The sequence below is a fragment of the Pongo pygmaeus genome, chromosome 4 (assembly GCF_028885625.2).
Source record: "Pongo pygmaeus isolate AG05252 chromosome 4, NHGRI_mPonPyg2-v2.0_pri, whole genome shotgun sequence".
Lineage (NCBI taxonomy): Eukaryota > Metazoa > Chordata > Mammalia > Primates > Hominidae > Pongo > Pongo pygmaeus.
In genome coordinates, this window is record NC_072377.2 from 173,042,916 (window position 1) to 173,067,952 (window position 25,037).

The 25,037-nt window shown below is 43.8% G+C and overlaps 1 protein-coding gene and 1 pseudogene across 10 annotated transcripts in view; one reads left to right on the forward strand and one right to left on the reverse strand.

Moving 5' to 3' along the window:
• Positions 1-25,037, forward strand: part of TENM2 (teneurin transmembrane protein 2) — a 1,186,617-nt gene that overhangs the window by 949,527 nt on the left and 212,053 nt on the right. For all 10 annotated transcript variants that reach the window (XM_054488238.2, XM_054488240.2, XM_063665336.1 and 7 more), the window contains one exon: positions 21,246-21,368. In XM_054488238.2, the coding sequence (XP_054344213.1) occupies positions 21,246-21,368 (123 nt within the window). The remainder of the gene's footprint in view (positions 1-21,245; positions 21,369-25,037) is intronic.
• LOC129037719 (small nucleolar RNA SNORA40) lies at positions 7,249-7,363 on the reverse strand (annotated as a pseudogene).

The window sequence follows — 25,037 nt, forward strand, 5'->3', positions numbered from 1 at the left end:
AGGGCCTATTTGAGCTCCGAGGGCAGAACTCTTATCTCCCTGGCTATGAAGGGGGCTCACTTGCGATAGGGAACTGGGAAAAACACAACTTCTATTAATAATAAGTTGTCTGTACAACTCTCTGGGGAAGATCATAGTCGGGAGTGCTTGTATTTCTTTGCTCTTCTCAAGGTGTGACGTAATTTCTTTGCTCTTCTCAAGGTATGATGTCAGGTGGGCCTCTTCTTGGCCTCCCAGAAACAGCAGCTCCAGCCACAAGAAGCCTGTCCTTCCCTGAGGAGATTTGACCCACCATTCCTCTGAGAGTTGGGGACCCCTCTCACAGTGCAAATAACAGGCAGAAGCAGTGTCCACCTAAACATTTATCCACTGATGTGAGGATTAGCAATTAGCCCTCTTATGATGGGGATTAGCTTAATGGAACTGTGGGAATAGCACACACTCTGGAGGGTGAAGTTAGAATGAGCAGCAGAAGAGATGCCGACTTATGGAAGCAGAGGGAAATCCTGAAAGTGATAGTATTTTTAGGGTTTATTATGTGAATTTTGAGCCTGATAACTAAGAATGGAAACCATGGATTTGTCATCATAACCACTTAAATCATACGTGGTAAATTATCCACATAGCTATTAATTTATACAACAAATGTTTCCTGGTACAAGGAAAGAGAACAGGCTCTAGAATACAGGCTGCTGGGTTCACATCCCAGCTTTTCTACTTACCAGTGACAGGAGCACAGGTATGTTACTTAACCTCACTGCGACTCAGTTTCCTCCCTGTAAAATGGATACAATAATAGCACTTATCTCATAGGGGAGGTTACAAAGACTAAACAAGATAATTTTTGAATAGCCCTTAGCACAGTGCTTGGCCAAAGGTAAGCACTAAATAAAATAGATTTTTACTGTGACAGGTTCTGCTTATACCATAGTGAACCAAACAAACCTAGATTTTCCCCTTCCAGAATACATACCAGCATACACAGATAAAACCAAGGAAAACTAATCACTTCACAACCATTCCAGGGTCTATCAGCCTCCCAATTTCTACATGAAATAAGAATATCAAATTAGGAGGAATGGGACCATGTCAGCAAGAATAAACTAATTAGCTAAAACTACTTATTAAAATGATAATCCCTCCACACGGACTAGGCGCTTGCATGTGCACCTGTCAGGAAATAAGCTACAGACACACACACACATGTGCATGTGAAATGACGCAGAAGCACACTCCCCACGCTGTGGAGAGCCAAGGTACCCTCACCCACTGAGACTTGACTCCCGACTGAGATACGGATCACGGGGCTGTGGGGCAAGGACTCTGAAGGTCAACTCTGAGATCATTGGCACTTCATTAAGGAGTCTGTTCTAAGTGCACAGGGCTTTCCCAGAAGAGGAAATGCAGCCTCCCCCTTACATCCAAACATACTGCCCAGAAGCCCCTAGAATGGCTTTTTGTTTCTCTGACACTGTCAGATAATTCACACAGGATTTTTCAGGCATCATAGCTTCTGCTAGCAGACTGGAGTACACAAAGAAAAAAGTGCTCAGCTCCAAATCTTGCCTGGAACTGACCTCGGCCCTGGACTGCCTTTTGTGTATCCCAAATTTGAGCTCTGTGTTTTTGCCTCTAGCTTTCTGGTGCCATGCTCTGGGCCATGTGAGTGCTCAGGGTTCTTTTTTGGATGTTTGGTGCTGAAAACATCACTCCTCGTGGCCAGAATGAAAGGTGTTGTCTAAAGAAAAGTCAGGTTGAACTGTCTGGTTCCTCTACTTTCGGAAATATAATGGAACCTCAGCTTTGCGTGGCCCTATCTTGTGTTAAAGATTCTAACAGAGAATACATCTCTATGTATGTTTTGTTTACTGTTTTGCTTTTGTTTCTAGCTTTATTGTTTTCCTCTGTGTGGAATGTTTCAGTAGCAACTGTTTGTTCTTCCTGTCTAAGAAGTGTAGCACATAGGTACTACGGCAGATTTATGTGGTAGTAAGAAGACGTCCACCTATTGCTTTGTGTAATAAACTTCCTTCCAGAAAGAAGAGAAAAAAATGGCTGTGCCCTAACTGCAGAGCAAGTTTAGTGAGCATTTACGAGAATCAACACCACTGGCACAAATGGAGCTTGCAGAGATCTTTGGGTTCCAAGTTTTCTGCCCATTCTAGAGAGGAGCAGACCTTAGAAGGTGGCTATGGTATGCCTTCTATGGAGGGCACTAGCACTCAGCCTGAGAGACAGGGTTGGACCAGCCAGTCAGCCTTCTGCCGCCTCTCTCAATATCAAATGTCTCTAAGGAGCTTTGGCAAGAGTAGAATCACAATTTGATCCTAGCTGAAGTTCCTGATAAATCCTCAGGTCCCACCCAGGAGTCACTGTGGTTGATAAAAAGAGGAGTCCATATGCTTTACACATGAGACAGCCAGGCAGTTTTGACACTTTGTGGAAAGTGTAGAGGCTTGATATGGATTCTCTTCTAGGCAGAGACCCATCCCAGCGTGACACAGAGAAGGTGCTCAGGGGCGATTCTAGGCATGGGCAGTGCTTTTCTCCCCAAAGAACTCTACTTCTTCAAGCTTTAAACAAGGTGTGGTGGACACCAAATGAAGAGGAGTCTGCCTGGCTCACACCAGTTCCCTTGGTGACAGGTTGCCAAGTGTAGGATGCCCAGTTAAATTTGAGTTTCAGAATAATAATGAAAATGCTTTTAATATAAGTATGTCCCAAATATTGTGTGGGAAATTCAAATGTAACCGGCTTCCTGAGTTTTTATTTGCTAAGTTTGGCAAGTTTACTTGGTGGCTGTGTCTGTATCCAACACCCTTTGTGGGTCCCTAAATAGAGCAGGGTTGATGTTATTATCTTACTTTCCTCACCATAGCAACTGTCAAAAAAAAAAAAAAAAAATGGGCTTGTGACCTCAGCTGAGCCAATTAGAGTCCTTAACTAGGGTCCCTAAAAGTGAAACTGGGAAAGTGGAGCTCTCTTTTCTCCTGGTAGCCCAAGGGCATGGGAATATTACTCTCTGTGCCCATGGTCCTCCCCTCAGGGATAAACCCTCTCTTAATTTGGTCAGGCTGCTATAACAAAATGCCAGAGGTTGACTAGCTTTTAAAGAACAGAAACTTATTTCTTGGGTCTGGAGGCTGGGAAGTCCAAGATCAAGGCACCTGCAGATTCAGTGAGGGCTCGATTTCTGGTTCCTAGATGGCACCTTCTAGCTATGTCCTCACATGGTGGAAGAGACTGTCTAGCTGTTTTATGGGGACACCAACCCCACTCATAACCTAATCACTTCCCAAGGGCTTTACTGCCTAATACCATCACCTTGGTTAGGATCTCAACATACGAATTTTGGGGAGGGATAGACATTCAAGCCGTAGCAAAAACCATTGGTCAGCTACTCTTTCACTTTCACAACCTGCCTTCATAGCCTTCAAAAAAAAATTCCTCTTTCCTGCTTAAGGTAGATCAAGCTGAACCCTAAGGATCCTATGCTAGTATGTAGCTACCCAGCCCAAACTCCCAAGTTTGGCATGATGGACTAAAGAAAGAGGAATTCACCCTAGGAATGCTTATAGACAGATGTTTACAATCAGATGCCCCAGCCACAATATATCCTTGGTGGATCCTCTGGCTTTGGGCAGCCCTGTGCCTGATAGTGGGGAAGGGGTGGCAGTTGCTCTGCCAAACGGTGCACCTGCTTCAGGTCAGTACCTCCACAGTCAGGGCTGACCAGAACATAGAGAAGGGAGCCTTCCTGTCATGCCACTTTGAGCCACTGTCTAAAATATCTTCTGTCTGAAAATATCTGTCATCCTTAACTTGGACCATACCTAAAATTTCCACCTTTAGAGTTTATATGTTTGGCTTAAATCGTTAGTCTTCCCTATAATTGCACATCCATTAATGATAGAACGTGTGATGTTGTGGGGAGGATGTGGATGAATAATAATTAATATCAAGATCCAACAGATTTTTTAAAGTTCCATTGATGTGGCTGATAGTTTGGAAAGCAGAGTTCTGACAGAGTTGGATGGGAGTCCTGGAAACCTCTGATGTGATGGGAAAGCATTCATACAAGAGGCACTGCTGAGTTTGGAGGGGGGCACTGAGTCTCTCTGATCATGGGTCACCTGGAGCAGACAGAATGGACACAGGGCAAGTACTGGATGGAGAGGAGGCATGCTGCGAAAGAATGTCCCTGTTTTACCATGTTACTTTGGCCCAAGTCTGGTTCTGGCTCTTTTTTTTTTTTTTTTTTTTTTTTTCATCTTTCCACCCTGGCTTCAATATCTCTTTTCCGTATTGCGTCTTCCCAGCTGCTTCTGACACACTACCTGTATGGGCAGAGACCTAGTGCCTAGACCTGGAGGGAGATGTCTGGGCTCTCTCACCTCCTCCGCCTTCATAGAAACAGACAAGAGGAGCTTGTTCCTTCCCTTCATGTTCTCTTTCATTAATTGCTGTCAGCCAAGCCTTGTGCAATACCTGAGGTTCTCAAACTTGAGCATTCATCCGAATCACCTGGAAGGCTCATTAACACACAGATACCTGGACCCGACCCCTGAGTTTCTGATTTGTAGGTCTGGAGTATGGCCCAATAATTTCCATTTCTAATAAGTTCTCAGGGGACGCTGATTCTGCTGGTCTGGGAACTACAGCCCAAAACCATTGGCCTAGACAGTGAGCTTTTTGAGGGCAGGAGTGGCGTCTTCAGAATCATTGTATCCCCAGAGCCTAGTACAACACCAGGCACAGGGGTGAAGTTTAGGAAATGCTTGTTAATGGAGCTCTACGAAGCTACACAAGGCTTTACCCTGTTGTAGCATCAAGGCTAATCATGTAAATACCCTGAATTTTCAGATATCAGATTAAAAGAAGAAAATGCTATTGCCATCTAATGTGTTTTTTACACTGTGGCATCTCCAGAACACATACAGGAGGGGATTAAAGGTGCCAGTCTGGGTGGAAAATGGGAGGTTGGGGGCTCATCTTAAAACTCCACTTGCATAGAAAGACACTGTTTTTACTGAGACTCTATTTGTGGTAACTTCAGAGAAGGTTGATGGAAATCATTTAGAATTTTCCTACTCACCTTCCTTTTCCACCCCGACTGCACCCCCCGACCACTGCTTAGTGTCACCACTGATTTCACATGTGCATGAGGTATGTGTACCAGGTCAGCTGATCTGAGGTTCCTCTGTCAAGCTTCACCGCAGAAGTGCAGCTTCAAGAGTCAGTGCAGTGAGGTGGAAGTGAATGGGATCGGGGATCTGTGCTTTTCAATAGAGATGAATGTCCTCTCTGCCAAGGTATTAATCTTTCCAGGTCGCCATAGCCTCTTTTGTAAAATGAGTCTGGAGAAAGTGACCACTAAGTGTTTTCCTATATTTCCGAATCTCTGTTATTTTAATTCAAAAGGCAAGCCATCTCAAATTTAGGAATGGGCTATTTGCTTGTAACCTAGCTATTTGGAATTTCAGAGATTTTTCTCCAGACAGATCATATTCCTTCTGGACAGTTCACACAATAATTGCTCTTTGTCGGGTTCTTAACTGTGTGTCAAGCACTGAGATAAATGTTTTGCATACTTTATTTCATTGAATGTGGCAACCACCCTGGGAGGTAGGAAGTTTTATGATTCCCATTTTGCAGATGAGGAAAATGAGGGTCTGGGAGGAAAGAAAGAAAGAGGGAGGGAGTAAGGGAGAGAGAGAGGGAGGAAAAACTGAAGGAAAAGAAAGAGGGAGAGAAGGAGGAAGGGAGCAAGGGAGGGAGGAGAGGGAGGAAGGGAGGAAGGGAGGAAAGGAGGAAGGGAAGGAGGGAGGGAAGGAGGGAAGGAGGAAGGGAAGGAGGAAGGGAAGGAGGGAGGGAGGAAGGGAAGGAAGAAGGGAGGGAGGAAGGGAAGGAGGGAGTGAGGGAAGGAGGGAAAGAAAGAAAAAAGCTTTCCCAGAGCCTCACAGCTACTAAAAACCAGGGCTGGGACCTGGACCTGAAGCCAGGTCTGCTGCTACCAAAGCTACTCTAATCACCATATTCTATTGTTCCTACAAAAGCCTAGTTTACCCACAATGCACCTGAAATGTAGAGGCTGGCTTTGGAGAGAAGTAGGCTTTCTTTTTTCTGCCACTTTCACTATAAGAGACAGAAATCATTGTAATCAAGTGTTCTGAGCCAGAGTCCCCAAGTTCAAAGCCCAGCTCTGCCACTACTGGCAGACTAATCTTGGACAAGATACTTAATCTCTCTCTCCCGTAGTTTCTTCAGCTATCCAATGAATATGATAAAAGCATCTACCTCTAGAACTAGTGTATTAAGTGACTAATACATTAAGCTGAACCATGTGAAACTGGTGATATTCTACCATATTTAATCTGCAAAAAGAGCAATTTCATGTCTAAATATTTAAAGTGCTTATTATAACAGTACATGGCAAACAGTAAGCACTATATTCGTGTTAGCTATGATTCTTATTGAAAATTGCCTTGAGAGTTTGCCATATCTGGGGTATAGTAGGGGCTCAATAGTTGCTGGTGAATTTATTGAATGAAGTAGAAACTGGGATGCCCAGGAAACATCTGGGGTAGTCTGGGCTACAGAGACCCTCCAGGGCTGGGAGAAAGGCAGGTAGGGCAGGGGAGGAGGTTAGGACTCTTAGATTTGAACAGCTTTGAGACTCTGTTAGCATTGCCCTGGAATAAGGCAGGAAACCTCAAAGCGAGAAGGACTGATCCCATAGATCCAGCCACCCTGAAGCAGTTTTTGTCCTCTGGCTTCTAAAGAAGCAAAGAGAAGCCCTCAAGGCAGAGGCAGTGGGGAGTTAGGTCTTATGGTTTGCTTGTGTCTTGCTTTTGTTACAGCTAGAAATAATGAGAAAAGGCAGGCAAGGGAGCGCCTCCCTTCCAGCCTTTCCTCAGCCGCTGGTGTTTTTCCTTCCTAGACCACTGTGTGAGAGGAAGGGGAAAACACAGAAATAATGGTGGATCTTTAGGAACAGAAAGACCAATGTTAGAGGTTAGGTGTAACTGAGCAGAGAGTAATATTTACCCAGGTATGGTAGTCATATCACTATATGGCTATGTGTAGCATGTGGACACACTTCTGTATTACAATAGTTATGTTTATTTCGATGTATCACAAAAATCTTAACACATTAAGCTTTTTATTTCACAGATATTACTTTGGGATGTGGCTAAATTGATTAAAGTTTTTAAAAAATAGATTGCCAATTTTTCTTTCTTTTTTCGTAATATTCCCTCTTGCATATATAACAACTCATGGGTTGCAAAAGAAGATTTATTTTTTCGTACCTGTCTACTATAAGTCTTTGTCCACAAGTCAAACAAAAGCAAACACAAGTGCTAAAAAGTAGACTGATTTTAAAATGTAGTTAAGAAATAACAGTCTAAGTGGAGCTTAGATTTCATGAAAACCATGAACACAGTAAATGATGACTATGGTTAGGGAAGCACTAGCAATGTGGTTAGGATACATCTATGTTATTCCTGGCTCTGGCTCTTAGTAGCTAGGTGGCAGTGGGCAGGGTATTTAATCTCTCTAAGACTCAGTTTTCTTATGTGTAAAGTGCGGATACTTGCTACCTCAAAGGTGATTTTTTTTGAATGATCAATGAGAAATGTCTTAAAAGCAGGTAATAAGAATTCAGTAGACACTGTTTATGAGTATTATCATTATTATTAGCCTGGCACACTCCCAGACCTCAGTTAATTGTAGTTTTTTAGACAGAAGTTTTCAAGCCATTCTTTCATTCAAATAAATATTTCTTAAACACTGCTGTGTTCTAAAGCTTATGCTATCTGTGGGGACAAGTTTGAAAGAGGGGAAGGAAGACCTACTCTCACCTCTCAATGTGTTCATGGCTCAAAATTTGGAAGGGGAGGTCAGGCATGGTAGCTGTAATCACACCTGTAATCCCAGCACTTTGGGATGCTGAGGTGGTCAGATCACTTGAGGTCAGGAGTTCGAGACCAGCCTGGCCAACATGGTGAAACCCCGTCTCTACTAAAAATACAAAAATTAGCCGGGCATGGTGGCGGGCACCTGTAGTCCCAGCTACTCTGGAGGCTGAAGCAAGAGAATGACGTGAACCTGAGAGGCGGAGCTTACAGTGAGCCAAGATTGCCCCACTGCACTCCAGCCTGAGCTACACAGTGAGACTCCATCTCATATATATACACAAAAATTAATCGGGAGTTGTGGCACGTGCCTGTAATCCCAGCTACTTGGGAGGCTGAGGCAGGAGAATGAATCACTTGAACCTGGGAGGGTACAGTGAGCAAAGATGGCGCCACTCCACTCCAGCCTGGGTGAAAGAGTGAGACTCCGTCTAAAAAATAAAAAAAATTAAAAAAAACAATTGGAGGGGGAATAGGATGGTCAATAAATAAGTAATTACCAATGTAAAGCCATAAACTCTGTAAGCGGTGTGGTTATAAAATATCCAGGGAAGGCCAAGCGTGGTGGCTCATACTTGTAATCCCAGGACTTTTCAAGGCTGTGATGGAAGGATCACTTGAGCTCAGGAGTTCGAGACTAGCCTGGCAACATAGTTAGACCCCCCCGCCCCATCTCTACTAAAAAAATTAAAAATAAAAATAATAAAAAATAATAACTTTAACTGACCAGGAATGGTGATGCACGCCTGTAGTCCCAGCTACATGGGAGGCTAAGGTGGGAGGATCACTTGAGCCAAAGAGACAGACAGCTGCAGTGAGCTATGACTGCACCACTGCACTCCAACCTGGGTGACAGAGGGAGACCCTATCTCAAAGAAAATAAATAAATGAATAATAAATAAATAAATAATATGATAAAATGTCCAGAGAGCATGCAGGAGGAGATCAGCTTAGAAAAATCCTGTCAGCCACAGTGGTCTAGGACCTCCTCTGTGAAATGTGTTCAGTATAATTGAAGAACTGAATTAATTTACATTTAAAAACTGAAATGATATAAAATTCATTCAGCACATTTTTATTGTTTTTGCAAGATGATGTTTCACTTTAACTGTTGAAAATTTAGCATCTGAATTCAGATGTGCTGTTAACTATAAAATACAAACCGGATTTTGAAGATTTAGTGCAAAAAAAATCTTTTTACTGTCTCATTAAAGATTTTTATGTTGATTTTATGTTGATAATATTTTGGATATATTGAGTAAAAAGCATAGTATTAAATTTTTTTCACTTATTTAATGTGGTTACTAGAAAATTTTACATTTCATAAGTGGGCCAGGTGCAGTGGCTCATGCCTGTAATCCCAGTACTTTGGGAGCCGAGCAGACCACCTGAGGTCAGGAGTTTGAGACCAGCCTGACCAACATGGCGAAACCCTGTCTCTACTACAAATACAAAAATTGGCTAGGCATGGTGATGCATGCCTGTAACCCCAGCTACTCAGAAGGCTGAGGCATGAGAATCCCTTGAACCTGGGAGGCGGAGGTTGCAGTGAACTGAGATAGAGCTGCTGCAATACAGCCTGGGCAACAGACGGAGACCCTGTCTCAAAAAAAAAAAAAAAAAGTCATCAGTGGCTTGTGTTTTATCTCTATTGGACAGTGCTGATTAGAGCAGGATGCAAATGACATTCACAGTAGAGAACTCCAGAAGATGTGGACATTTCAGAAGAGACCCAACTTCGGTTACCTTGGACAATTCTTTCTGACAGATCTAGAGCAAAGCTTAAAGGATGTGAGGGCACCGATTCAAAGGCTGTTTCTGGGGCTGCAGAAGAAGAGAAGTTCCTCTGAGGTTTCATCCTAACTACAGGACCTTGCTAGAGCTGCCAGATTTAGCAAACTTATAAATTAAAACCTGGCAACCCTAGACCTTGGGTATGTTGTAGCACTGCAACAAGCCTCAGTCTCTTCATCTTTAAAATTGGGATAAAAAAGTAACTGCCTCGTGAGTGTCTTGTAAAGCTTAAATGAATCAAATAAGACTAGTAGGAGATGCATTGAGAAAGTTTCACCTGAAAGAGCTAAGCAATGAAAACAAATTGGGGAACTTTCCAAACGTGCCTGTCTTTCTATAGCTCTGAGCATGCAGGTCAGGGAGAGCTCTCCCAGGCCAGTGTTAAGGGAGACAGCAGCCCCTACCTGGGAGACGTATTAGGTTAGGCCTGGCTTGGGGACTTCCACAGAGTTAGGATCCGGCATGGGAGCATAAGCCATAAGGAGGAGGGGGACACATCATGACCATGTCAAATGTCACTCTGCTGTCATTGCAATGCCTTGTATAAGCCAGAAATGCCACAACAGTCTTCAGTGCTGCTGCCGATTGACAGAATTGTGCGCCTTTAGCACCAAAGAAATGTGTGTGACTTGAGTGTCACGTAAAACCCTTAAAATTAGCTCTCTTGGGATGGGCGTGGTGGCTCACGCCTGTAATCCCAGCACTTTAGGAGGCCAAGGCAGGCAGATCACCTGAGGTCAGGAGTTTGAGACCAGCCTGGCCAACATGGTGAAACCCCATCTCTACTTAAAATACAAAAATTAGCTGGGCATGGTGGTAGGTGCCTGTAATCCCAGCTACTCGGGAGGCTGAGGCTAGATAATCGCTTGAACACGGGAGGCGAAGGTTGCAGTGAGCCAAGATCGCACCATTGCACTCTAGCCTGGGTAACAAGAGCGAAACTCCATCAAAAAAAAAAAAAAATATATATATATATATATATATATATATATAAAGTAAATTCTCACAAATTCAAAATAAGTCTACTTGTATCATTTATCTAATTGCAGATGAAAATGTAGTTCTTTTTTATAGATGCAAGTAGCTTACATTCCAAGAAGAAATTATCCTCCCCCACCCCATGCCAGATTAGCTCTTTCCTCATAAGAAGTTGACCATACTGACATTAAGCATATCAGAGGCTGAGGAGGACTGCCCCTTGCCTGGGTTTTCATTCCCTACTACCTAAACAGGCCCTGGGAGATAGAACTAATTTTTTTAACATGATGTTTCTTTCCATCAGAATCAAGTTTTAAATGTTTCAGGTTAGCTATGTGAAATCCACTTAGCTTAAAACCATTTGCAAGAAAGATCAAATCCAATTTGCTAATACAGGACTTTTTTTTATTTCTGAGTTTGAAAAAATCTTGAGCTAACCATGTCAGAAATTAAAAATTGAAAAGGACTCTGGCAGCCTCCCCATGTGCCTAATTTGGCTTTGCTGAACAAATGACCAAATTGGAATGAAAATTACATACAGGATTTGCTCAACATCCTTACTTCTTCAACTTGTTTCTCACTCCTGAAAAAGTACCAAGTTCGCATGCAGGAGGGAACATGTCTATATCGACCACAATGGCGTCAGACCAGGTAGAAATAGAAAAATGGTGATTTTAGATTCTAGCTGTGAATACACTTCTACAGTAGAAGATATTTGTCATAGAAACTCAATTTAATGAATTTAGGATCAGAAAGGACCATAATGGTCTTTTTGTCAGCTGATTTTATTAACAGGTTATTTTGTTCATGCCTTACCTTGCGAAGAGTAGTAATAAAAATATTAAATGGGTAAGAGGAGGAGGCTTCTCTGAAGTCCACCTCATTTCGTCTTTAATAAGGCATTGCATTGCACATAGACACCAGAATTCTCTGTCTTTCTTTAAGGAGATGGAAGGAGGACAGTAGAGAGAGCACCAGAGAGTCAAAAGATTGAGGTTCAAATCCTGGCTTAGTCAGCCATTAGCTGTCATGACCCTAGGCAAGTCATTTCACTTAAGTAGGGCTCAGGGTCACCATCTATCTATACAGAAAAAGTCTGGGCCAGATGGCCTTTGAGGCCCATCTTAACAGTGCCTCTGCCATTCTAATGTGACACAGAAAAGGAAACCACAGAGGTTTCTCTGAAGCAGGGGGTTCAGGCAAATGAGAGAATAATATCTAGGTGAATAGAACCCCAGTCTTCATTGATGCTTGGTGTTGAGCTGATGGTTGTCAGCAGATGGAGTGGTACTCAAGAGCTTCAGGTGTCACACAGCTCAGGTTCAAATCCCACCTCTAACACTTATCAGCTGCATGTTACTTCAGCACTCTGAGCCTCAATTTCTTCATCTGCAAAATGAGAAAGCAATATATATGTCATAAAATTGGTAACAATTGCTTATCACAGAGCCTGGCACATGCTAAGGGCTCAGTAAGAGTTAGCCATGATCGCCATTGTTACAAAACAACCCAAGACCCAGCAGGAGGTGAGATGTTTCTTGAGTGCCTCCTGTGTGCCAGTTACCCCCAGATCCTCACCACTTTTGCACCTTCTCCACCCTATAAGGTCAGTGTGAGCAAGAAAACATGGCTAAGAGCACACGCTTGGCTCTAAAACCAGCTGCCCCACCTACCAGCCCTGTCAACACCTTTATGCCTCCACTCCTTCCTCTGTAAAATGGGAATCATAGTTCTTACCTCTAGGTTTACTGTAAAGAGCAAATGAGGTGATGTGTATAGAGGGCTTAGAACAGTGGTTGACACTGAGTCAGTACATCACAAAAATATTAGTTGTTATAGCTAAGGAAAGTGAAGCTCAGAGAGGTAAATCTGTTTGCCCAAGGTATCTGCTTGTGCATAGTAGTGCAGAAATGTGAACGTGATTGACATGAACCTGGCATATATATCCCAGAGATCCAGGATAGGGAGATCCTTCCTCCTTTATACCTGGTTCCTAAGGCCCCACCTGGCCTGTTCCCCCAGTTTCAGGATGGCTGGCTGTGGGCTCCAGAGTTCAGATCAGAGGGCTCACTGGGAGCAGTTTGTTGAGGGCTGCTGGGGACTTGGGAAGGGAAATAAATCCCAACCCTCTCCTCCCTTGCTTGCTGCCACTGAGGGGAGAAACGTGCCCTAGGAATGGAGTATCTCGGGTGTCCTAATTGGCACACTCTGACCTCCTTGCCACTCCTCCTTGCAGAAGGCTATTTTTCACGAGAGAGTTCTTTCTCTTTGTTCCAGCGCGCATTGCACATCTACCGATCGATATGACATCTTATCCTCTAAAACATTCATAATGTCTGCTTCCTAGGATTCTGGTGGCCGCATGCCACGTGCAGCCTGCGTCTTCTTTCCTTTGTAGTCGGTGGTCTCACGGATCTGCCCCTCTTTAACTGGGCTGCTGGTTGCCTTTCTTTGAAGAAAGACAAATATTGTTTGGGTTGTCAACAGTGAATGACAAGCTCGGAGGGGAGAAAGATCCATTTAGGTGTAGATGTGTGGATTGTGGGGATGTGTTTCGTTATCAGAAAAGCTCTTAAAACCCCAGACCATGATTTGTTTGGTGAATAAAACCTACCGATATTATCATTCTCTAAAGTATTTTGATCACATGGGTCCCTTCTTGGAGAAAGAGAAGCTTTTATTTCTTAACCAGGAAAAAAATTGCAGCAGGAACGGGGTGGTCTGCAGTGGGAAATGACACCCTGTGTGGCTAATGGCTCCAGGCATGTGTTTATCTGCATGAGGCTGAGCTGACTTGGTGGACAATAGGATGCCTGACTAGCATTGCCAGTCAGGTACATTCCTGGCCACCCCGCACAAGGAAAAGAAAGTGGCTGTGAGCACATGTGTCTGTCTTGTGTATTGATCTGCCCAATGATGCTGAGAGCTAGAGGGTGTGGTTAGAGGTCACCTCGGCACACCAGATGCCACACACTCACAGTGTCAACAGCACCCACCTGCAGTGCACCTGCAGCAGCGGGTTCCAGGAGACAAGGGGAGGGACGCTGCCAGTCGGGGAGCCCCACGCATCCTGAAGCTGCAAGGAGCCCCATTTGTTTTCTGCAGACACAGCAATTGATTAATCTCGTACCACCTCCCACTCACTGTACCATCCTGAGCCTGTCATGAGAATAGATTAATGCTCTGGTCTTTCCCTGTGGATTCTTCTTGCCTCAAGAACACATTGCTCCCTGGTCCCAGAGCTGCCTCACGCAACTATCACCTTGTTCTCATGGCAGACACAAAGGAGGGGACAGAAAGCCTTGCTACTTTTGTGAGGGACTAGAAGTAGGAAGGCAGCAGACAAAATCCCTGCTGAGGACAGTTTTGAGACTGTAGCTGGAAGATTTGAGTTCCTCTAGAGAGGTGAATGCAGGTGAGTTTCTCCAATGCCCCCTCTCATTTTGATGATCCTGCCACGATTCTGGGATTGTATCTGCCTCTCATCTTTCCTCTTCTTTGTAATTCCTGAGCCATAAGCCTTGCAACCATTTGGAGCTGCAAGCTGGAAGTCGGACAGGGGCTAGTAAGTTTTCAGAACATTCTTGGGAGACAGGTGCACAAATCCCATTACCGTTAAAGGGATTTGTGGGTGTAACTTCCATGCGGTGCTTTGAAAATTCATTCCACTCAGTGTATTGCAACACTGTCTGGGAAAAATAGGAGAAATCACTTCACCAAGGTGGTTAGAAAAGGATTTTTGGTGACCCTTTAAGATTTAAATTTTTAAACTCCTTTTAAGACTTAAGGCATTTCCAAGAATGTTATCCCACATAGTTTTGTTTGCATTACTTCTTTCAGGCTGAAGGTAATTTTGGCACTGACAGCATTCCTAAACATAATAATACATTGCAGTGGGCCCCCTCCTCTTTGAGGAAGAAGCACTGCACTCAACTGCATCCCCAAAGGATGACAAGCAAACTGACAAGGGAAAAAACCACCAAACATGTTGTTGACTGGCCTGACTGGCAATTGAAGTTGCCGAGCAGATTTATTGTACGTTGACAATTGTGGTTCAAGTTAAATAGCAAACTAGTTGCCAACCAAGGACATATTCATAGAGACTAATGGCTGCTTACAAAGGGAAGTGTGTATTCATGAGTGAGCCTTGACAATATTTAGTAAGTAGGTGATTTTATAGCCTGCCTGTCCTGTTCGGTCTTATCTAAGTAGCGGTTCACTTGGAAACCTCAGAGGGCCGATGTCCTCCAGTGAGAACTCTGAATGGAGTCTCTAGGAGGACAGTATGGGAATTCAGAACTCTGACTCTGAAGTTGCATGTGTCTGCGTCTAAATCCCAGATTTCCCACTTACTGGCTGAATTGTCTTGGGCAAGTCTCTTAACCTCTCTAAGCTTCAATTTCTTTATCTATAAAATGTAGATTATATTACCACCTAATCCAGTGAGAATGAAGGGGAAAAAGTAAGCATTCATCTTTTTTGAAATCCTCCAGTGTCATCCCTTCTCTTCCAAACAAAAGGCAAAGCTCCTCAAAGGCAGCTACCCCTTCACCCTGCCCGTCCCTTCACCCACCACTCCTCCTTCCCACTAACTCCACTCCCCTTCGGCGTGCTCTTCCCCAGACATCAGCATAAACTGCTTTCTCGATTCCTTTATGTCTTTGCTCAAATGTTACCTATCACAAATGCCATCCTTGACCAGACTACATTAAATGAAAAAAGGAAGAAATTTTCAATGCATCCCCCACCCCCCGAGTGCCTCTGAATCCTAAACCCGGCTATTGACTTATGTGTTTAATTTCTACACCTGCCTCTAGAACGTAGGTTCCATGACAGCAAGGATTTTGTCTTGTTAAAACTGCTTTACTCCTGGTGCCTAGGACACATCTGACACCCAGTGGGTGTTTAGTAAATATGTGCTGACTGGTAAATTATGAATACATGCTGCATGCAAATAATGAGCCCAATACCTGGCACATGGTCAAAATGAACGTTAATTGTCACCATCACCATCGAGTAGACTTATTCACATGTGTTAATTTTCACTGCTGATTGCAAAGGGGCCTTTGCAGGTTGCCTATGCAAGTTCAGGGTAAGCAGTTGTGCATGTTAGCCCTGATTATTCCACTGTGGTTCTCTCCTCCCAGCAGTGGCGCTTTTGGAATTGGTATATTTCCCCCAGGAGCCCCGACATTGTTGACTTAATTGGCTGATGCAGAGGCAGGGAGACCCAGCCCTAACCCTTACTGTCATCCTACCAGGCCTCTGAATGAGCTCTGCCATCATCTTTAAGGCCCTTGTGAATCTGATGGCATGCCGAGCCCCAAGACCCAGCAGGCATGGCTTTCTCCTCCTGCTCCCTAAGCTCTGCTTGGCCTGAAGTCTTCCATTTTCAAAGGGAAAGCCCAATCTCCTCCTCGGGTTATGTATCGACAAACCTGATCTTTAAAGGCCCCCCTGCTCCTGGGGGCCTGCTCAGCAAACACAGAGCATCCGTGGCCTCCATGTTTGCCCTCTTTGACAAGCAGGGGCTGAGCAGCTCTCTGGGAAGTATTGCTGACATATTGATTGACTCTCTTGTCAGGTTGATCCTCTGCCAGCCAATGAACACAGAAGGTTCTAAGTGGCACCCAGCAGGGCCCACACATTCCCTAATTACTATTTCAGACAACCCCCATTCCAAGCTGCCACTTTTCTGGCCCTATAATCTCCCTGTCCTGTGGTTGCTGGAGAATCCTCAGTTACTCGCAACCAACCCCACTCCCTTTCTCGGGCGTCACTCCCTCGGAGTATTGCCTTTGGAACCCACCTGGCACAAAAACACAGCAACTTCAATAAGAAAATATCACACCTTCACTCCACGTAGGTCTGTTTATTATCCTTACTGAAACCGGGGATCTGCGTGTGGTCCCGCCATCCTGTCTTGGTTCCCTTCAGAATGCCACGAAAGTTTTCTCCAATTAGCCAGAGGGATACTCTCAGAGTTTGGCTGCCTATTGTGTTTTAAGTGGCTGGCTTCCCAGCTGCCACCTGGATTTCACAAGTTTCCATTCGGAGCCCTTCCCCATCCCATCCTTAGTGACCCATGGAGCCCGAGGGTCTCTCTGAAGCGGAGCCTGTCAGATCATGATGAATTGTACATTTTGGCTGTCAGTGAGGGGGAGGAATGTTAGGGAGAGGGCCTCCCAAACTCATTTCACTTTTGACCCTCAGATGATCTGGACCAGGACTTTTGGGATGAACTGCTAGAGCATTCAAGGTGGGGCGGGAGAGGGAACCACCCCAGTGCATCCAGGATCTCTTGAGGAGACCAGCATTTATGTGAAATCTTGAGATGAAGCAGCAATAACTCTGGCTACTCTGAGGTTTCTTAGCTTTCTTTTTTTTTTTTTTTTAATTAATTAAATTTTTGGTAGAGATAGGGTCTTCCTATGTTACACAGGCTGGTCTTGAACAACTGGCCTCAAGCAATCCTCTTGCCTCAATCTCCCAAAGCACTGGGATTATGGGCGTGAGCCACCCCATCCAGCTCAGCTTTCTAAGTCTGGTTCTGAGAGTAAATTAAAATTGGAGGTATGATGACATCATGTTTAAAGTGCTGTTTTTTGTTGTTGTTCATAGAAGCAAATATAGTGGCCCAAAGTATGTGCTAATTCTCTCTGGCTGAGTTTCAGAAAGGATCCTAACCCAATAAAACCTAAAGGGATGCACAGAGATTTGCTGTATAAAAATGCCATTTCCCAGTTTCCTTATAGGTGAAAGTATCAGTCAAGCTAGCCTCAGACAGGCTGCTGTAACAAACAATCCCAAACTCTCAGTGGCTTATAACAGTAACAGTTCATGTCTTCACACATGCTGTATTCTATCACTGGTCAGCCATGGCTGTAGCCCACGTCATCTTCACTGAAGACCCAGAATGACTGTGTGGTAAAGTATGTGCTGAATTCAACAGGATAAAGAAATCTAACCCCCTCAGGAAGGGGTGTGGTCATTCACCAACCCCAATGAGATTATTATGAGTTTTGAAACAAGGAAGAGGTTTGCTGAGACTCCATTACCCATAGAATCTGTAACCAGATCACTATGAAATATGAAGCAATAGCCACCTCCCACAGTAATTTCCTTCTGATTCTGAAATCCCGCTGTTCTCAAACTTCACAGTCAATAGTTTCCTCATCTGTGAAATGGGGATGATAATAGTACCTACCTGTGAGTCTTAAGATAATGCCTTTAGAATGTCTACTATGGTACCTGGCTATAGAAAAGGTTCAATGATGGCGGGGCGCGGTGGCTCACGCCTGTAATCCCAGCACTTTGGGAGGCCGAGGTGGGTGGATCACGAGGTCAGGAGATCGAAACCATCCTGGCTAACACGGTGAAACCCCGTCTGTACTAAAAATACAAAAACAAAATTAGCCAAGCATGCGGGCACCTGGAGTCCCAGATACTCGGGAGGGTGAGGCAAGAGAATGGCGTGAACCCGGGAGGCAGAGCTTGCAGTGAGCGGAGATCGCGCCACTGCACTAAAAGAAAAGGGTCAATGATTGGCAGCAGGTGTTGATATGCTGATAATTAAAATATCCTTCCCTTTGCAAACTAGTCCATATTGCTACCAGCACTGTTTTATCCCATCTTCTATGCCTCTGATTATGTATTTTTTAATTTATAAGCATATAACGTCCTACAATCCAACCCCCAAATCTGCCCCCCGTGTATCATTATCTGTTCTAATAAATATTGATGGAGTGCCATTTATATTCAAGACACTGTCAGATCTTTTGGGGGTTGCAGATGTGTAACCTCTCTCTGGCCCTTAAGGAGCCATTATTCTACCTGTACAGGGAAACTTTTATAAAAGGTAAAGGGAGAGATTGATTGAGAGACTGATTTCTCAGCCCAAGCCATAGAGCAAATCAGTAGCAGAATAAGAAATAGGCCTCTCATTAGTCAGGAAACTCATTTACTTCACAGCTCCCTGGGGTCTTTATCCTAAGGACACTTTAGTCCCTCCCCACCGGCCAGAGAGAGCATCTCGTTTTCTTACTCAAGTGAGAGAGAAAGAATGGCTGATTAAAAAAAAAAAAAAAAGTGCCAACAAAAACCTATTTCAGACGCTCCCAAAAAATAAGAGAAGGTGGTTATACCCCAGATATAATTCTCACTTATTTACTTAATGTTCAATTCAACAACAGAAAATACGCCCAAACTTGAGTTTCATTTTTGTTGCATTGCTTCTTCTGGAAGGACAGGTCTCATGTTCAGCAGATTTGGCTTTTCCCCTTCTCTACCTCCATCTCACTTTCTTATTTTTCTTCTCACTCCTGGGAGTTGTCTGAGAAGTTACTGGTGTACTCTGACCCTAACCCTTTCCACGTCATCTGCAGTTTTCTTATTTTCTGGATACTTTTAAAAAATAAAAATAAAAAGACGCTATGGAACCCAAAACAAAGAAAAAGGTGGGAAGGGGAGGCAAGAGGGAAGGCATCCTTGGAAACAGAGGAAACACAGTTTCAGGGATGTCTCTTCCTGTTAAGTAACATTAGGGGATTATTTGCTTGCTTTTCTCCCGAAGTTGACGGTTGCAATATGTTCTGCACCTTAGAATGGCAAGACTGAGTGCTATAAGAGCAGAGCAGTTTTGACAAGAGTTTGAGATGGGATGTTGGGGAGGTTGTCATCTTTGCCTGATGGGACCCACCACTCCTTCCGTAGATGTGAAATCAAAGCTTTGTTAGGCCTGGGTTCCAGCGGCACCTGCAGTACTTGCCAGTGTCTGTCTTAAGACCCTCCTTGAAAGAACCGCATCTCCAGTGCAGCTGCAGCTGACCCAAGGCAAGTTTCAATAACCCAATAGTATCATTTTTTAAAAAAATTATTTTAAAATAGCTAATTCCTTGGCTCCCTTCACCTGGTAATTACAAATCAGAAGCTATCGTTATCTTGAAGCCACCACGATTAGTTCTCATTTACTGACCTGTGTACAGTGAAAATATGTCATTATTTGAGGCAATGGAATCTGGTCTCTTCAAGTGAGTGACCTACATATAACGGACAAACTGCAGGAGAAAATTAGGTGTTACCTTGATGGAAAGTGTACAGTAAATGTCACTTACTCTTATTACTATGTATCATCTCAAGAAGTTGTAACAGTGGGCCTTTCACTTTAGAGGAAAGAAAACATGGGTCTAAGATGGAGAAGAGTGTAAGCGAAAAGCAGACACACCCACACACTCATGGACACCTTGCCACCTTCATCTGTGGCCATCACTCTGAGCTGTATTGTTTGAAGATAGGTTTTTAACCTTAATAGAATGCAGTCTGACTTTCCGTGATGGTAGGCATGCAGAATTAATTGCTGTGTGAACAATTTCCTAAGCATTGTTAATTGTGTTTCCTGCAGTTAATTGTCTCTCCCATCCCCACATGAGACTCCAAACCTCTCCCTGTCAACAGCCCTTTCTCTCCTGCGGTGGTAGGAATGTAGCAACAGCGTCAACCTGTGTCCAGTGGAAATGCCAGACATCGTTTGGATGAGAGACGTGCAGGGGAATAAATTCCTTACTTATTCTCAAATGAAGCATCTCTTAGATAAGGGCTTTGAAAGAATACAGGTGTTTAGGGTTTGCTTTTCATTCCACTCAGTAGAAACAACTCACCAAGAACCATCAGAGATAGGGCTGTGTTAAGTTTGCTAAACTCATGGTGGGGAGTTGACGCAGGCAGGATGACGAGGAAGACCAGAAGTTTGTTTGGAGGCTTGGGGTGCCCATGGGAGTCAAGACTTCTGTGGACGTGCTCAGTTCCTTAGCAAAGAACAGGCAGTATTTCAGAACTCTGTTTCCTTCCATACTCTGCTAAAGTGAGAGCGACAGAGAGAGAAAGAATAGTAATGTCTTCAGAAAAGGACCCCATTCCACCATCAACCCCCCAAGCTTTTTCTACAATGTGCTGAAAAGTATCTACTCATCATGAAGAGGGGTGGAAAGGAAAAATATTCTAAAAGTTTGAAATAGTTAGGGAGGTGGGCCAGTATGAGTATAGATGCTGCTGGCTGCACCGATAGTTCAGAACAGGTACCAGCAAACAGGTACTATTCAGGTAGCCTCCTTTGAAGCTGATTTACTTGTGAGTGTATAGTTTGGGGAAAACAATCCTTGTCAATGCCCCTAGACTAACAGTCTAAAAGCAACTGTGTCCAGAGTGTAGAAAAGGATGGATGTGGTAGAGCAGCAATCTTTACAGTGATTCGAAAGGGCCTTTTTCCCCTCCATGGTGGCACCGTTTGGAAGATCTGGGCTGTGTTTTCTCCTCCCTCCTCCGCTCACTGCAAGGGATCCTCTCCCCCTGAGACTAGGAGCAGCAGCGCCAGAAGGGGAGACCTAACCACTCAGGTCTCTGCTTTCTGTATTTAGCTAATCCCTGCGGCCTGGGGCAAGCCATTTTTGATGCAGCTTCCTCAAAAGGCAATCGCTTGGAAAAAGGCACCTGGCCCTCCCCCTTGACATTTGCATTGCTGAATTATCTATTCTTATTTTCATTACTTTGTCTCTCCTGCAGCAATGCATCTGCTCGGACTCAATTGGCAGCTCCAGCCTGCAGATGGGCACACCTTTAACAATGGGATAAGGACCGGCTTACCAGGAAACGATGATGTGGCAACAATGCCATCTGGAGGCAAAGGTGAGGTTACAGCTGCTGCTTGCCCTCTTGAGGTCACAGGAAAATTCTGAGCTCTCGCCAGCTGGTTCAGGTTTTCTAATCCAAATCTTGGAAGGTATGCAAAAAGGAAAAGAAAAGGGGGAAAAAATCGTTGCCTTTCTTAGGTGCCCCCGTTAAAAGCTGTTTGCTGTTCCTGTCTGTTAGCTGTGTTTGGCGGGATCACTCAGAGCTGGCACAGTGCCTGCTCAGAGCAGTGTGCATACCTGTGATATCTGCAGCAACTGGCATGGTCCAGAGCTACGTGAAAGCATCCCAGGGCCTGTGCAGAAACAGCAGCCACAGCAGCAGCTGGAGTGGCAGCAGCAGCAGCAGCAGGAGAAAGTCCTGCCTAATCAGAAGGCAGAGAGCAGCAGGCAGCACATGCCATCAGACTGGGTCCCTCTCCCAGGAGACGTGCAGCCTCCCTGGGGAGGAAGCTGCCTGGCTTGGCATGAAAGAGAAAGGCTCAGAGCTGCTGTGCTTTGGGGGAGAATAGAAAGGAGTTTTGACAACTCGGCAACAAAGCTTCTCTTCTCAGAACAGTGAAGGGGACAATAGAAATGTTTATTGAAGCAATCAGGCAACTGTATTCTTGCAGGAAAAAAAAAGTGCTAACAAGGTGCTAAGAAGGAGAAGAGAAAACAGAACCATAGGGTGGGGGTGGGGGAGACTGGAGCAATTAAGACAGAGCAGCCAATGGAACGGTTAGCCAGGCTGGCACGCAGTGAGATATGCTTAATTCGGGATGGAAATCGCAAGGGAGAGATTGTATTAAAGGATTTCTCCAACACGCAAATTTCCATTCTGCCTTTTAGCATCTATAGCCACTTCACCCCCACATTTCGGAAACACCCTACAGGGATATTTCAAAGAAGGGAAAGGAAGCAGCATTTATTAGGCACCTATTGCATGCCAGGCTTAGCATTGTATAACTTTAACAACTTTAAAGGAAGGAAAAATCTCTCTGAGAAACTCAGGCTCAGAAGGTTGCAGAAACTTACTCAAATAGGTACAAATTTGGACTCAGAGTTGTGCCCTGTGCGTCTTTGGGCAGGAGGTTGGAGCTTTCCTTCAAGCAGTCATTTTCCACAAAGAAGATTCCAGAATTCATCTGCCCCCAGAGGTGCACATTAATCATCCTGAGATGCTAATGCTGCTTCAATTATCCTCCCCAGAGCTGTCCTAATGCTTTGAGGATGACTTTTTTGTCTTTTTATCCAGTCTTTAAGAATCACCGTACTCATCTGTCATAATCATAACACTAAATTACCTTTAAGTAAGCATGAAAAAGTTTTATCTGAGGATGAAATTATATGCTTTCCATTATCGGGTAAGTTAAACTAGACCTAAAACTGAAAAGTATATTTTGCCTTAACTGACCATGTTCTGCCTTAACTGACCAAAAAGCCCAGAGCCAAATGTATTGACCTCAGATTTGAAACCTGGTCACCTCCAGTACTTGACACTGTCTGCTCCTTCAGTTTTATCTAGGGCAATGGTTCTTAGTCATAGCATTTTTGTACCCCTAGAGGACATTTGGCAATGTCTAAAGACTATTTTGATTGTCACAGTTGGAGGGGGCATGGCAGGCATCTAGTGGATAGGGGTCAGAGATGCTGTTAAACAACCTATAATACACAGGACAGCCCCCTGTGATGAAGAATTATCTCCTTTCAAGATGACAATAGTGCTGCCCTTGGAAACTCCACTTTATGGGGTCTCCGTCACATTTTATCCATAAATGTCCTTTAATCTACAAGTCAGCACCTCATCCCTTCAGAAGAAGGCATAACACACATGTGAAATGAATATGCATATTCTATCATTGGGCACAGAGAAATTGTTTATATGTGTATACATTCTGAAATTATATGCCAATGCTTTTCGAGTAGTGTCCTTCATAAATGGGAATTAGTGATCTCTACTGGCCTCCGTAAATTAAGGTCAAGATCAAGCACGCCTCCCATTTGTGATAAGCCTCTATTTCTACCTCTGCTCCCCACCAGCTTTTGCATCCCACACCCATAGAACAAATCTTAAGAGTACAAGAGTATGCGTCTCTAAATTAACAAATGAAGAAACACTTTCCATTGTGTCTTTGGAAAGACCAGAATTTTTCCCCTCATGTACAACATGCTTTTGAAAATGTTGTTGTAGAAGTCATATAACATTACTAGTTCAGATATTTTCCAAATAAGTTATGAGACAGATGAAATGTTATTTTGTTTTTTTGTTTTGTTTTGTTTTGTTTGAGACAGAGTCTCACTCTGTCACCCAGGCTGGAGTGCAGTGATGCAATCTTGGCTCACTGCAACCTCCGCCTCCCCGGTTCAAGCGATTCTCCTGCCTCAGCCTCCAGAGTGGCTGGGACTACAGGCACGTGCCGCCACGCCCGGCTAATTTTTTGTATTTTAGTGGAGATGGAATTTCACCGTGTTGCCCAGGCTGGTTGCAAACTCCTGAGCTCAGGCAGTCCTCCCATCTCGGCCTCCCAAAGTGCTGGGATTACAGGCATGAGCCACTGTGCCCAGCAGAGACAGATAAAATGTTTGCCAAATCATTGTCCAGTGAATTTTGTCAATAGAATACTCAAGAAAAAAGTGTGAGGATTTAAAATTGCTTAGAGATGAAATAAAATTTGAAACTTAAAAGGAGATCAGATCTCTTCTTAAGTTGTTTTAAGATTTGGCTTATAAAATGACTAAAATGTTTTCAGTTCTCTCACCCATGCCTATTTCTTTTATCAAAAGTGACCTTGGGTTTGAATTTGTATACCCAGTGACCTCCGTGCTCCCCATTCCCCAATTCTGTACATTTAGATAACCTGAATCAATTCCAATCGACTACTTTTCCAGTGTTTCAAAGAGACAATCGAGATATATTGGCAATAAGTTAATTAAATAACACCCCCTCCTTTTTTTGGTATACGATATTCCTTCAGTCCAATGTTTTAATCAGGATACACCACACATTGCCAAGGAGGATAATCTCATTAAGCAATTACTGGATAAGTATCCAGCAGAAGCAAATTAAATGTAAGCAAAACACAGGCATGTGAGTCCCATCTAAGATGGCACATCGATAGAGATTTCATTACCTGGTCTTTAGGAGTATTTACATTCTTCAGGTTTGGGAGCAAGTCTAATAGACAGGGCAGCCTACACACTCTGATATGTTAGTGGAAACAAAGCACTTGATTAATTAGTTGGGAGAGTACGTTCTTTGGTCTTTGCCTTTCCCTTTTCCATTTGTTGTTGTTCGAGCCTTATTTTTCTTTCTTCCACTCTCCTTCAATTAAACCTTAACATGAATGTTTGTTGGCTTTCACATCAAGAAGAGGGAACACACAGTCTGCCAGAATCACTCACCATCTTGTGTGTATTTCTATGTTAAAAGGAATGAACTCATACATCTTCATTACAAGGGCATGGAGAACTTTCTCTGTAGATCTGGGATTAGATAAGCCTTGAGAAAGACGATTCAATACAGTATTCTGACCTGGTCAGATAACATAAGGGAATTCAGTTTGATTGGCCAGGCCCAGGGAAAGTATACAAGAGATTTTAAAGGGCACATCATACGTGCCCAATTTGTGCACAGATTTTAAAAAAGAATAAACTCTCAAGTATAGAATTGCATGGATCATTCTCA